This window comes from Syzygium oleosum, unplaced genomic scaffold (genome assembly GCF_021117445.2).
Source record: "Syzygium oleosum isolate NSW1041296 unplaced genomic scaffold, Sole_v2.1 Sole_v2.01, whole genome shotgun sequence".
NCBI classification, from domain to species: Eukaryota; Viridiplantae; Streptophyta; class Magnoliopsida; order Myrtales; family Myrtaceae; genus Syzygium; species Syzygium oleosum.
Genome location: NW_026607485.1, coordinates 22,039,646 through 22,051,074, shown reverse-complemented (window position 1 = coordinate 22,051,074; position 11,429 = coordinate 22,039,646). Strand labels below are relative to the sequence as shown.

Genomic DNA, 11,429 nt, shown 5'->3' with positions numbered 1-11,429 from the left:
ACGACCTTGCTAATCTGATAAAGTCCAACACTTTTAAGAGTTTGAAGCTAGTGATCTCTTGTATTCTTTCTTCACTTTGGATTGTCTTCCCGTGTATATACTTCATCGGCCACAAGACTCCAACACTAATTCTTAGCGGACTTTGTGAAATAATTACCTTCACATTGTGGTCCATCTTCACGCTCTTGACAAACACTTTTGACTTTTCATTTCCATTGACAATTGGGCTTCATATCAACATTTTTCCACTCTTTTTTTCTCTCTATTTTTTTTCACTTTTCTTTCTGTTTTTTCCTCTCATTTTTCTATCATTTTTTGGAATTTCATCGCAACACATTTCCTTGCAAAAAATTTAAAGACTTATCAGACTCTAATTTTCATTTCGATTGGCTAATGAACAGTTTAGCACTTTGGCTTCTCGAGATCTTCATCTTCAACTGACACTCTAGATTATGCCGATTTATCGTGGCAACTCATGTGCCTTGCCCCAGTGTTGAGGATGACCGTCAACTTGGTGGGGAAATGAATTTGCAGGGCTCAATTGGGTTGTACAAAGGATAAGAGCGTGTACGATAGAAAAAAAAATGCTCTTCATCATCTTAAGGTACTTAAATTCTCATTTGAGTTCATCTGCAACAAAGATACCCGAAGATTGATTCAAGTGGGGGCAAGAAAGTTCTATCCATTTTTCTCACCTTGTAATGTCAATTATACCTCCATTTTGCCCTAATGTAGAGTGGTTCTTGACAGGAGTAATTTAAAAGAATTCTCCAAATACTCAGGCTCAAATGGTTTAAACAACGATTTACCTGCGGTGTTTAAGATAGAGAAATGAAAGGCCTCTCATCATTTCGGTGTGCATACCTTTCGCAAGAAAACGATTTACCTTGAGGACATGAAAATTTTCCATTCATCTCATTGTGTATAAACAAGGATTGTGTATAAGACAAGGTTTGCTTTTCATCATCCTGACACGTCTCATTTAGCAAACTCAAGTAATTCCACATCAATTCATTAAATTATGGGTTAATACCATGACAAATCCCAAACTGGTACATATGTGGCAAATTTACCCTAAACTAATTTTTTGATTACTGAAAGCCCCAAACTGGTACACCTATGATAAATTTACCATCACTTTGTTTCATAAGATACAAGGCACACATTGAAAAGAAGCAAAGAAAGAGACGCAGGAGAGGAATCGTCCACCCCAAAAAAAAAAAAGATACTGACTGAAAAATACACACGATACACAATGGCGGAGGCACACTTTGCAAAAAGGAAGACGACGAGGAATCATTCTCAATAGCGAAAATTCATCCACTGATTTCAGATTTTCTTCTCTGCAACGCCCTATGATTTCCAGTCGCACCATCATCGATTTATGTTCAAGGAGTCCTCCGTAAGGCAATCACCGAGCACAAACCACAGCAGCCTTCCAGTCCTTGATGAAACCAGCAGCTCACCACCGTGCCAAGTTATCGTCTTTCGCTGTCAAAAGCCTAGTTGCCGCTCTTACTGAATCGTAGCGCGATGGCCGCCTTACGACTATCATTGCAGAATTGTTGAACACCTTCGTCACCGCTGGGCGAACTCAAGCCATCGTCATAAATCGGCGGTTGTGCTGGAAGAATAAGTAACACTTTCATTTCGTTTATTTCGCGAGAAATGAATAATTTAGAAAACGTTTTCCTAAAACTGAGCGCTTAGATTTCTTGAAATAATTAGCCATTGGAAATTATTTTCCTTTTCAGCAAAAATTTATGTCTACATATATTCATGAAAAATGAAAATATTTTTCATTCATTCAAATTTATAAGCGATACAAGTTTAAAAAATATATTTTTCAAAGTATTCATTTTCTGCTGAGAAATAGTCTTTGTCTTGAGTTATTTTCCAATCAAACTCCCGGATTCCAATTCTTAAAATAGTTGAATTCCATGCGTTGATTTTGCCGTGGTCTGATTCCTCAATTCAATGGAAGTGACGTTGAGATTTGCATGTTGGAACTTTAAAATCAAGAGAGGTTATTAGGTCAATTTGTTCTTGACTAATTTTGTGCTTATTTTAAGATTTGCATGTTGGAATATTGAGACTTCCCTTTTACACGCGAAACATGTTTCCTGCCTTGATTATTCATGGTCACTCACTTCTCTGGGCACATCAAGTTTCGGTTATATTGTTTCTCTTGGTAATTGCAATGTCTTCACCATGCTTAAAGCCAAGCAACCTTGGTATGGTAATTTCTTGTTATAGTTGCTCTGGGTCTTTCATGTGGTTCTATTACCTCATGCATATTAGGTGGTTTATCGCATATGTTTTTTTAAGCGTGATTGATTAGATAAACTTACCTTGCTTAAAATAATTTGTCATTAAATCATATAAACAAATTATGGACAAAAAGACATATTTCAAATGCATCAAGAAATTTATTAATATCACTTATATATTACATATAATATGTCACACGCATGCTCAGAACTTAAGGCACGTTCATAACTCAGTAGGGCAGTGCATGTTAATTTTAGAATTCATATAAGTAAAATGTCATTTAAACCATATAGATTGCATTTAGGTATAGAAATAATGGGTCTTATAATGTGCATGTCACGTAGTGCGCGTCATTTAGTAAGCCGAACGTTTTAGGGTCAATATTTTAATGATAACATTATGTAAATTAATAAATGCATGTCATGCATATCATATAGTTTAATTCTTTATAAAAAGAACATACCAAAAATAACTAAGGTTGCATCATTAAGTCGTCTTTTAATAAAAGTCACTTTGGTTATGTTTAGTGTCCTAGAGTTTAGTCTTTCAACTAATAAAAAGAAAACACAAAAAATAGTCTCACGCGTAGTTAAATAATAGGGTTTATTTCATGATTAATCGTACCTTCATTTCATTAAAATTGCATATAGGTTGCATAGCATACATGTCATTTAAATTTCAGGTTAGTTCATTAATGCATCTTAGTTTAGAATTCACAGTCCTGTTATTTAAATTAGATCATGTTCGCAGCAACACTTTACTTGGATTTTTAATCAACTCATAATAGATTAGTAGCGACTCCCGAATAACTCGAATTGCAAGTTTAATTTGATTAAATTAAAACCTGAAAATTGTGGTTAGTATGTCCTTGGAAAAATCTGTGCTATATAAGTCTCTAGGCTTAGTAATCCACTAGCTTTCTTTTTTATGGTTCATCTCGAGGGAGGTTGCGACAAGAGGTAATAACATCTAAAAGCCTTCATGGAATATAAAGTTGGTAGTCTCGATTTAACTATTCAATATAGGTGAACTACACAATAGTTTCTTCAAGTAATCCAGCTATAAAATATTTGCTTTGACCGGTCATATGGACAATTACAAAGCTAAATGCACACTTCTTCCGGGAATCGATTCCAAGAGAAAAAAAGTTTAATCTTGAGTAGATTTGGAATGACGCTTATGCATGAACACAAGGCAAAAGGATAATTAATGTTCATGTATCCTTCAGGATCAACCTCGCCTATAGTGGCAAAATCCCGACTGAATGCTTATTTCGCGGTAGATCCGATGGACACCGCTTTTGGAACAAGGACGGGGAACTCGTGAATCTCGTCCATCCATGGGTTCTTCTCCTTCGCCGGATCGACGGTCGTCAATGCTCGCCAAACTACGCTATTGCACTTGAATCCGGACCCGAAAGCGATTTGCCACGTCCTATCGCCTTTCCTAATCCTTCTTTTGGCCTCTGAGTAGGCCAATTCGTACCACAATGAGCTACTCGATGTGTTCCCAAATCGGTATAGAGTCATTCGAGATGGCTCCATGTGCCAATCGGTAAGCTCGAGGTTCTTCTCTATCTCGTCGAGAATAGCTCGGCCTCCAGCGTGGATGCAAAAATGCTCGAAGGCCAGCTTGAAGTCGGGAATGTACGGCCTAATTTTCATCTTGAACACCTTCCTCGCGACCGTGGTCGTGAAGAACAAGAGTTGCTCCGACATTGGGAGCACTAACGGGCCAAGGGTTGTGATGTTGGTCTTCAGGGCTTCCCCGGCAACCACCATCAAGTCCTTGGAGAGCGACACGCCAATCTTCTTCTTCTCGTCCTCTCGCTGGAACACACAGCCATAGCTCTTGTCATCCGAGCCTTTGTGGGTGCGCACGGTGTGGATGAGCTGGTACTTGGAGCGGCGGCGGTCAGAAGGTCGGTTGGAGAGGAGGATCGCTGCACCGCCCATCCGAAAGAGGCAGTTCGAGATGAGCATCGATCGGTCATTGCCGAAGTACCAGTTGAGAGTGATGTTCTCGATGCTCACCACTAGGGCATAAGAGTTAGATTGTACCTGGTGATTGATTTATAAGAGAAGCAATAAGATTAGGCCTGGGTTTCATTTTCATGAGACCAAAATTAAATTTGCCTAGAAAGAAAACCTAGAAACTTTTGTACCTAATAGATAGAACAGATAGTAAATTGAGCATGTACAAAGCTTATGTTCAAATCCGTTGTCATATATCGAATTCATAAATGCGAAAAGTCCTATTTTAACTCTAGGTATATTCTGTGGCACAATGAATCTTGGATTGACTTATTTGTGGATCATTTTGTTCGACGTCATCTAGATTTCGAGGGTTCCGAGTTCAAACCACTCACTGACTCCCACTTCCCAACCAACCAAAACGTCAACTAAGGAAAGAAAATACCTGAAAGTTTTACTGTCAGCACAACCTAAATAAAGTTGGTTTTCTTTTTGTGTCATTATTCTATTTTTTTATGAAATGTTTTAAAACTACCGGACACACTATCAACATAAAATGGCCTGCTATTCACTAGTGAACCTAATAAAATTTCTATTACCCAACTTATATCTAGCATTTCGTTCGTCGACGGAAAGTTTTCTGTCCTTGTTTGCATGGATAACACTGAGGGTGTTGTTCATAAAAAGTTCCTATTATCAAACTTACACTTTGAAGAACAGAAAAAGAGAGAGGAAAAAAGAAACCAAACATGCAATAACTGCTTCGCAAGGTCGATAGAAATCACTCCAGCGCTGCAACCCATCCCACCAAGATTGTAGCTTCTAACATTCCCTCTGAGCTTGTAGTGGTTCACGATCATCGACGAAAGCGATGGCGTCGGGTTGAACATGCTACTGTTCACGATGAGGATCCCTATGTCCTTGGCCCTGACCCCAGTCTTGGCCAGCAGCTGGTCGACTGCCCCGAACATGACGGCCTCAGCCTCCGCCCGTGCTTCTGCCATGCACTGGTTCGGTGGGACCTGGAGCACGGCATCGGGCACGTAAGTCTGCTGCCCAAGGCCAGACCGCTCGAGGATCCGCCGCTGGAAAGTGAGGTTCTCCTTGGTGAAGGCATTCGTGAGCTCCGACCGCTCCATGAAGGTCTCGCGGGTGCAAATCCGGGCCGGGTCGGGCTTGTAGCAGGCGAAGTCGACGAGGTAGACTTTTCTGGGTCGGGTCATGAAGTAGAGAGTGACCAGGAACACCATGAGGGTCGAGCAGAGGACGACGGTGACGAGATTGAACCTGAGTTGGTCCCAGAGCTGGGCCACGTCTCGGGCCGTGAGGGTTGAGAGATGGGCGGAGGAGATGCCGAGGAGTGGCAGGAGGAGTAAATACATGGCGTTGGAGACGAGGTAGTGGTAGCCGAGCTTCACGTACTTGAGCTTCGCTGACAAGAGGAAGTTTGGGAGTTTGTGCTTCGATGGTGTGTTCGAGTCTTGGCTTCGAGGTTCGGCTGAGAAGGGGACTGTCTGATCTGGGTTTTGCCGACGGATCTGTTCTTGTGAGTCGGCCATTTCTGCGGAAAAGACAAGATTTTTGCAGCTTGTGTGTCTTCTTCAGAGGGGTTTCCCAAAGAATACCAAAGGACGAGAAGTTGGTGCTTCAAAAGCAAACGGAGGGAAACGAGAGAGAGAGAGAGAGGGATTCTTAGCAATGCATGGGGAAGATTGGGGAGTGTTTGGGGTAGATTTAAAGAGAATGCGTGGGGAGCGTTGAGGAGTTATTAATACACATATTGCTATGATTAATTTAATTATCAGATAATAAAGTGGAAAACGGTTTTTCTTTTATCTTGATAGATCCTCCCGCGAGGGAATCGATTTGATGATTTGGAAACCAATAATTGAGGCACAGAAGATGTGGGAAATCGGATTGAGAACTCTATCGATGGATGAAGTTGCAACGTGTCCCCATTCCGAGAGGACCCTAAATATGGAGAGGCTATCATGGGTTGAAATCTATGTACTCCCGAAATTGTTGTGTACACTTATACTTGCTATCAAAATACAATGAAAAGAACATGATGCGGTGAAAATGTGCTGAATACTAATTTAGAAGAAAAATAAATTTACAAACATGAGTAAAAATTTCTCTCTCCAGTGTATACTGATTAAGGATGAAGAAGCTATCTATTCTCAATACATATATAGCAGAGAAAAGCATACCCTAAAAAGAACAAAATATCGAATGCCTAATTAAATATAGCAGCAAATCAAAATTCCTTTTTGTTAAAAAATTCCCTAAACTCGATAATCTAGACAAAGAAGATAACAAAAGTATATTTAAATTTTTATTCTAGAATATCCATCATATCACGATATCTTCTTGAAAACTCTTGCCTAAATCTTCATCAAATTCCCTTGTCCCGGGCTCGTTGACTATGTTTCTAGTTTATCTAAACGCTTCAGAAAATTTCTCGGCAATTACGTTCGCATTAGAATATATTAATATTTGAAAACACTTCTTTTCATGAGAAAATTGATTTAATAATGAAGGTATTAAGGTGTATATAAAAAATGAAGCTCGCAGGTGGGTGAAAGGTAGACAAGAAATCCAATTTGAAACCTCTAAGTCGAATATACCAACTTGAAACTTAGTATTTATTACAGTATGACACGACATTGACTTCATATTTTAACAATATCGACTGCATATTAAAATTATATTTTAACTGTCCCACAAGAAATCATAAAAGGTTTTGTTAACAAATTATTCAAGTGTAGCAATTAAAACTACTGCAAATGATAAAACAGCATATATACACATTTTGAAATTTTGAAACAAACACATTTCAAGAAATCACCTCCTCAAATTTAAAAATTTACATTTCAAAAGTACAATCAACGATCGTTAACATGTGCCCTAGGGCACCTTATTGACATTTTCCAATTTCATAGTAAATTCTCATATAATTTTTTTTTATTGTCATGTAATTCACAAAAGCAGAGTATATTTGAGAAAGAGAGGAAGCAACTACGCCTACGGACAATTAATTGGTCAGACAAGGAGAATGCATTGAATAGTTCAACAACGGGGGAAACAGCCACGTCATCACCGGTTTGACATGCACCAGCCGAGTGAGCCAAAGCGTAATAATTTCATGCAAGATGGGCAGCCGGTCCACGTGTCGATTGGTACTGGTAGGAATGCCGAACTCGAAGACCCTTGCTTCCCAAGTCGGGATCGACTCTTTAGAGAGGCGGGCGTACCCTGGTTAGGCCAGCCTCTCCAATGATTGAACGAAGAGCCTAAAGTACAACCGGTATCCCATTCTGCGCTATTGGCCCACATCTTACCAAAAAATGTGCTAGATGCTGGTGCGGGTCTCCTCTTCCGTCGAACATTTTGAAGTCTGGCTGAGAGAATCCTAGCATATACGGCACGGAATCTATCCAAACCGGAGTTGGTTTGGTAATCATGTGTTATCCTCACCGGTAGGAATGCTACAATGGGGGTACTATGTTGTGGAATGATGCATGATTACCACCCCCATCGAAATTGATTGAGATTAGAAGTTTGATCACGTAAACGATGATGCCTCTCTTGACCGCATCCAATCATGTGCTCATGGGTCGTAGTCATGGGACAAGATTGCAAAGTTAGGTTTGGGTAGGGGAAAATTGTAGAATCGATTCTTAACATTTTGGCCATTGGTTAATTCACGGCTCAGCTACTATTTTGATAAATTGAGTCTTTAATAGTTTGCGAAAAGATGTTCGATCGAGTCCTAGACTAGATTTCCAACGTTGAAAATCTAAGTGATTTTATGGTCTGCGGCTACACAGCATTAAAGAAAGGCTATGCGAGAGACGTATGTTAATGTTTAGATTTTTAACTATGAAATTACTCCAAAATAAAAATTAGGACATAACTAATTTCCGTGAACAAATGTTAGTTTTTGGACGTGAATAAGAGGTCACTTGATATGATCCTGTCAACAACGAATTAGAATTAGGGTTTTTGATTTATCAAAGTAACTAAACACGAGAAAACTTTCTTACGCCACGATGGGTATCACTTTCTTACGTCACAATGGGTATCTAGTGTACTCGAGAAGTAAAAAACAATGCTTGTTAGAAAAGAGATTTGTCAAGGATTGTTTTTTCTTTTTTCCTTGGTAAGCATCTTTTAGTCCTGACTAGGATTTTAAAAGGCTTAAAGGAGACAGAAAAAGGAACTTTCCGATACGATAGAATCACGTCATTCCCTCCTTTATGAATGTAGTTGTACCAAATTATATTGGCATTTAACTCAATTCATAATGGGTTGATATGCAAGTGCAAATTATTCTCGAACCATAAAAAAACTCATTTTGTTTTGTTCCAAAGCTCACGCCGAAAATTTTAAACACAAACATTAATATTATGTCATCTCTCTCTCTCCACCACTCATCTAGCTCATTATTGCGCCCCACCTCTGATGCCAACTTGTCGAAAAGGAACATTCCGGTGTGATGGATTCATGTAATTCCCTCCTTTATGAATGTAGTTGAACCAAATTCTATTAGCAATTAACTCAATTCACAATGGGTTGAAATGCAAGTACAAATTATACTCGAACCATCAAATCGCTTATTTTGTTTTTTTCCAAAGTTCACGCCGACAATTTTTAACATGACCATTAATATTTTGTCCCCTCCCTCTCTCCACCACTCATTTTGGTCATACATCTCATTATGATATAAGCGCTCTAATTCATCCCTTAATGGTTAAGATGAGATATATATATATATATATATTGCTGAATTGTTTTTGTAATTATTGTATGTAATGAACAATGCGACCCGCTAAGTGAGATTAAAGAGGAAAATTTTGGTGGGAAACTTGAAATAAGATTTCATTTTGGTCATACATCTCATTATTTGATCTAAGCGATCTAATTCATCCCTTAATGGTTAAAAGACGCTTTCATTGACTCAAGCTTGAGCACATGCATGGGTGACATGGCGCCCTCCATGGCTATGATTAAATGAGGAATGACGGACCAAGATTTGATCACACAAGAATTGGTGACATGGATTTTTATTGGAAATTAGAGGAAATAGCAATTTGGTTATATATAGGTGAGGTGGCCAGCCAAATGAGCTTAATGGGATGGATGGGCTGACCTATTCAACTAATTGGGCCGAATGCCCCTAATTGGGATTTGGCCCAATGGGTCGAACTGGTTTGGGTCCAACCAGATTGACCCAAGGTTTTCCAATTGTCTTAATTCTATCTAAGTTACACTATGGGCTTGGCCATTTCAATTGATTCGGTTCATAGGCCAAATTGGGCTTCGGCCCAACGGGCTGAACTGGATCGGGACAACCGGTGGACCCAACCCAAACCCACCCTATTGGTCTTGATTCGTTGTTTTTGCTTAATTTCCCCAAATTACAATGATTTTTCCAAAATTGATGCTGAAATTGAATGAATTTCGCTTAATCAAATTAAATTGTGCAAATTGATTCTATCGTGAAAGGTGAATCACATCCCTAACTTTGTGCTTGAACATTGACCGACTTGTTTGAACTTGAATTCTTGAAATTAGGCTTGAAACGTTGAATTGTCATTATCCCTGAATCGAATGTTTAAAAAAATCAAAAAATCAAATCAATGATTTAGGAATTTTTCGATGGAGGGCCAAAGTTCTCGGTTTGACCGAAAAGTCAACCCTTAACTTATTAATTGTCACGCCCCGAACCCTACGGACGCGCAACATCCCGCTATGATCGTTATGATGCGACGACCCAGGACTCGTCGCCGACCCTTTTCTTTTTATCTTTGAATTACGCAAGCGAAAACGATAATCAACACAATAAACCCCAAACAACAATCAAATCAGGGATAACAGAGGAAACACAGTCATAACAAAAGCTATTTTTTTTTTATATAATCGATTAACCCTGGAAACAAACTTACAAGCCCACTTCGGGCGTTTCCACAAAAAGCAAGCAAAAAGATAAAGGCTAAGGTTAATCTACTCCATCCAAAAGATCAGCTTTCAGGCCTAACCCTCAAGGACCAACCGAAATATGCAGTACTCCAAACCGCATAGGGAGCAACAACATGCTAAGGTCCTGAAAAAGGTTTAACAACAACAAATGAGATAAAATCTCAATAAGTTAACGGCCTAAGCCTCGCTTAGGAGACCAACTTGCCTCAGGGGTCCCTAATCAGGCAATACAGCATCAACAGCAACATCATTAAACAACCACAGGCATCCTTACCTCGCCTTGATACACCCGTTAATGAAATGAACATGTCACATACTCGAAGCATTTAAATAGATTTCCCATGCATCAATGCATCACAGGCGTGCGTGTCTCAATTATAAGACAGAATCCACTTGGGCACGTCCCATACCATGCCTAGCAGTTTCTATCACATAATCAGGCACGATGCATCACACGTATTCCAGTTATTATGCCCCCTCGGGGCCACTACACATCAAGCGATCTGCAGCAAGATGGCAGTCTTCCGGCATGACCGGGCTCCGTCCCGCCCCATCGGGCACGGCTACATCAAATGATCTACAGTAAGACGGCATTCCAATACGGCAACATCAAACGATCTAGAGTAAGATGGTATCCCGTAAGGAGCATCGAATCCGCCATCGAGCCGCGATTCAGCATCCGGAGTATCGGCTATCCATATAATCTCCAGGCATTCGATAAAATCGAGCGCGATCTACAGCAGATCTCGATAAATTGGGCATCGTCAAGCGATCTACAGCAAGACGGCTCCGACGTGTGACCACACGAGCACACAAGCATTCCGACCAATTATTATCTTTTCAATTAGCCCATGCATCCATGAATAGTGCTCACACAATGCTGCATAACAAACCAAGTGGTCACACATGCAAACAATCAATCAATCCTTGCAAGCTTTGATGCCAAGCACGTTTATCAACCACAAAGCATCACTATCATTTCTAGGCATAACCATATAATAGTTTAATTCCAAAAATCTCATAAGTTTGTCCATGGAAACTTCCGTTCAAAACAATTTGTCATATAATCAAATTAATACGACGATTCACGGCATAATCGCCACCATTCAAGCACAGAAATCATAATTTGAGATTAAAAATTTTCCGAAATAATAATAAATAAATTCGGAAATTAATTATTTAATAATAATATATTAACATTTA

General features: G+C 39.5%; 1 protein-coding gene across 1 annotated transcript; it reads right to left on the bottom strand.

The window, feature by feature from the left end:
• Positions 1 to 3,417: 3,417 nt before the first annotated feature.
• On the bottom strand, positions 3,418 to 5,991 carry LOC130140295 (3-ketoacyl-CoA synthase 11-like). Its single transcript, XM_056319323.1, has 2 exons — positions 4,994 to 5,991; positions 3,418 to 4,331 (listed from the first exon to the last, which is right to left on the bottom strand). Exons 1-2 carry the CDS (start codon positions 5,801 to 5,803, stop codon positions 3,540 to 3,542), a joined length of 1,602 nt encoding a protein of 533 aa, XP_056175298.1. The 5' UTR covers positions 5,804 to 5,991; the 3' UTR covers positions 3,418 to 3,539.
• Positions 5,992 to 11,429: the final 5,438 nt, after the last annotated feature.

Coding starts and splice junctions, on each gene's coding strand:
- LOC130140295 (XM_056319323.1), bottom strand. CDS start 5,803: ATGGCCGACTCACAAGAACAGATCCGTCGGCAAAACCCAGATCAGACA. Junction 4,332..4,993: donor TTGCGAAGCAGTTATTGCAT/GTTTGGTTTCTT, acceptor ATCAATCACCAG/GTACAATCTAACTCTTATGC.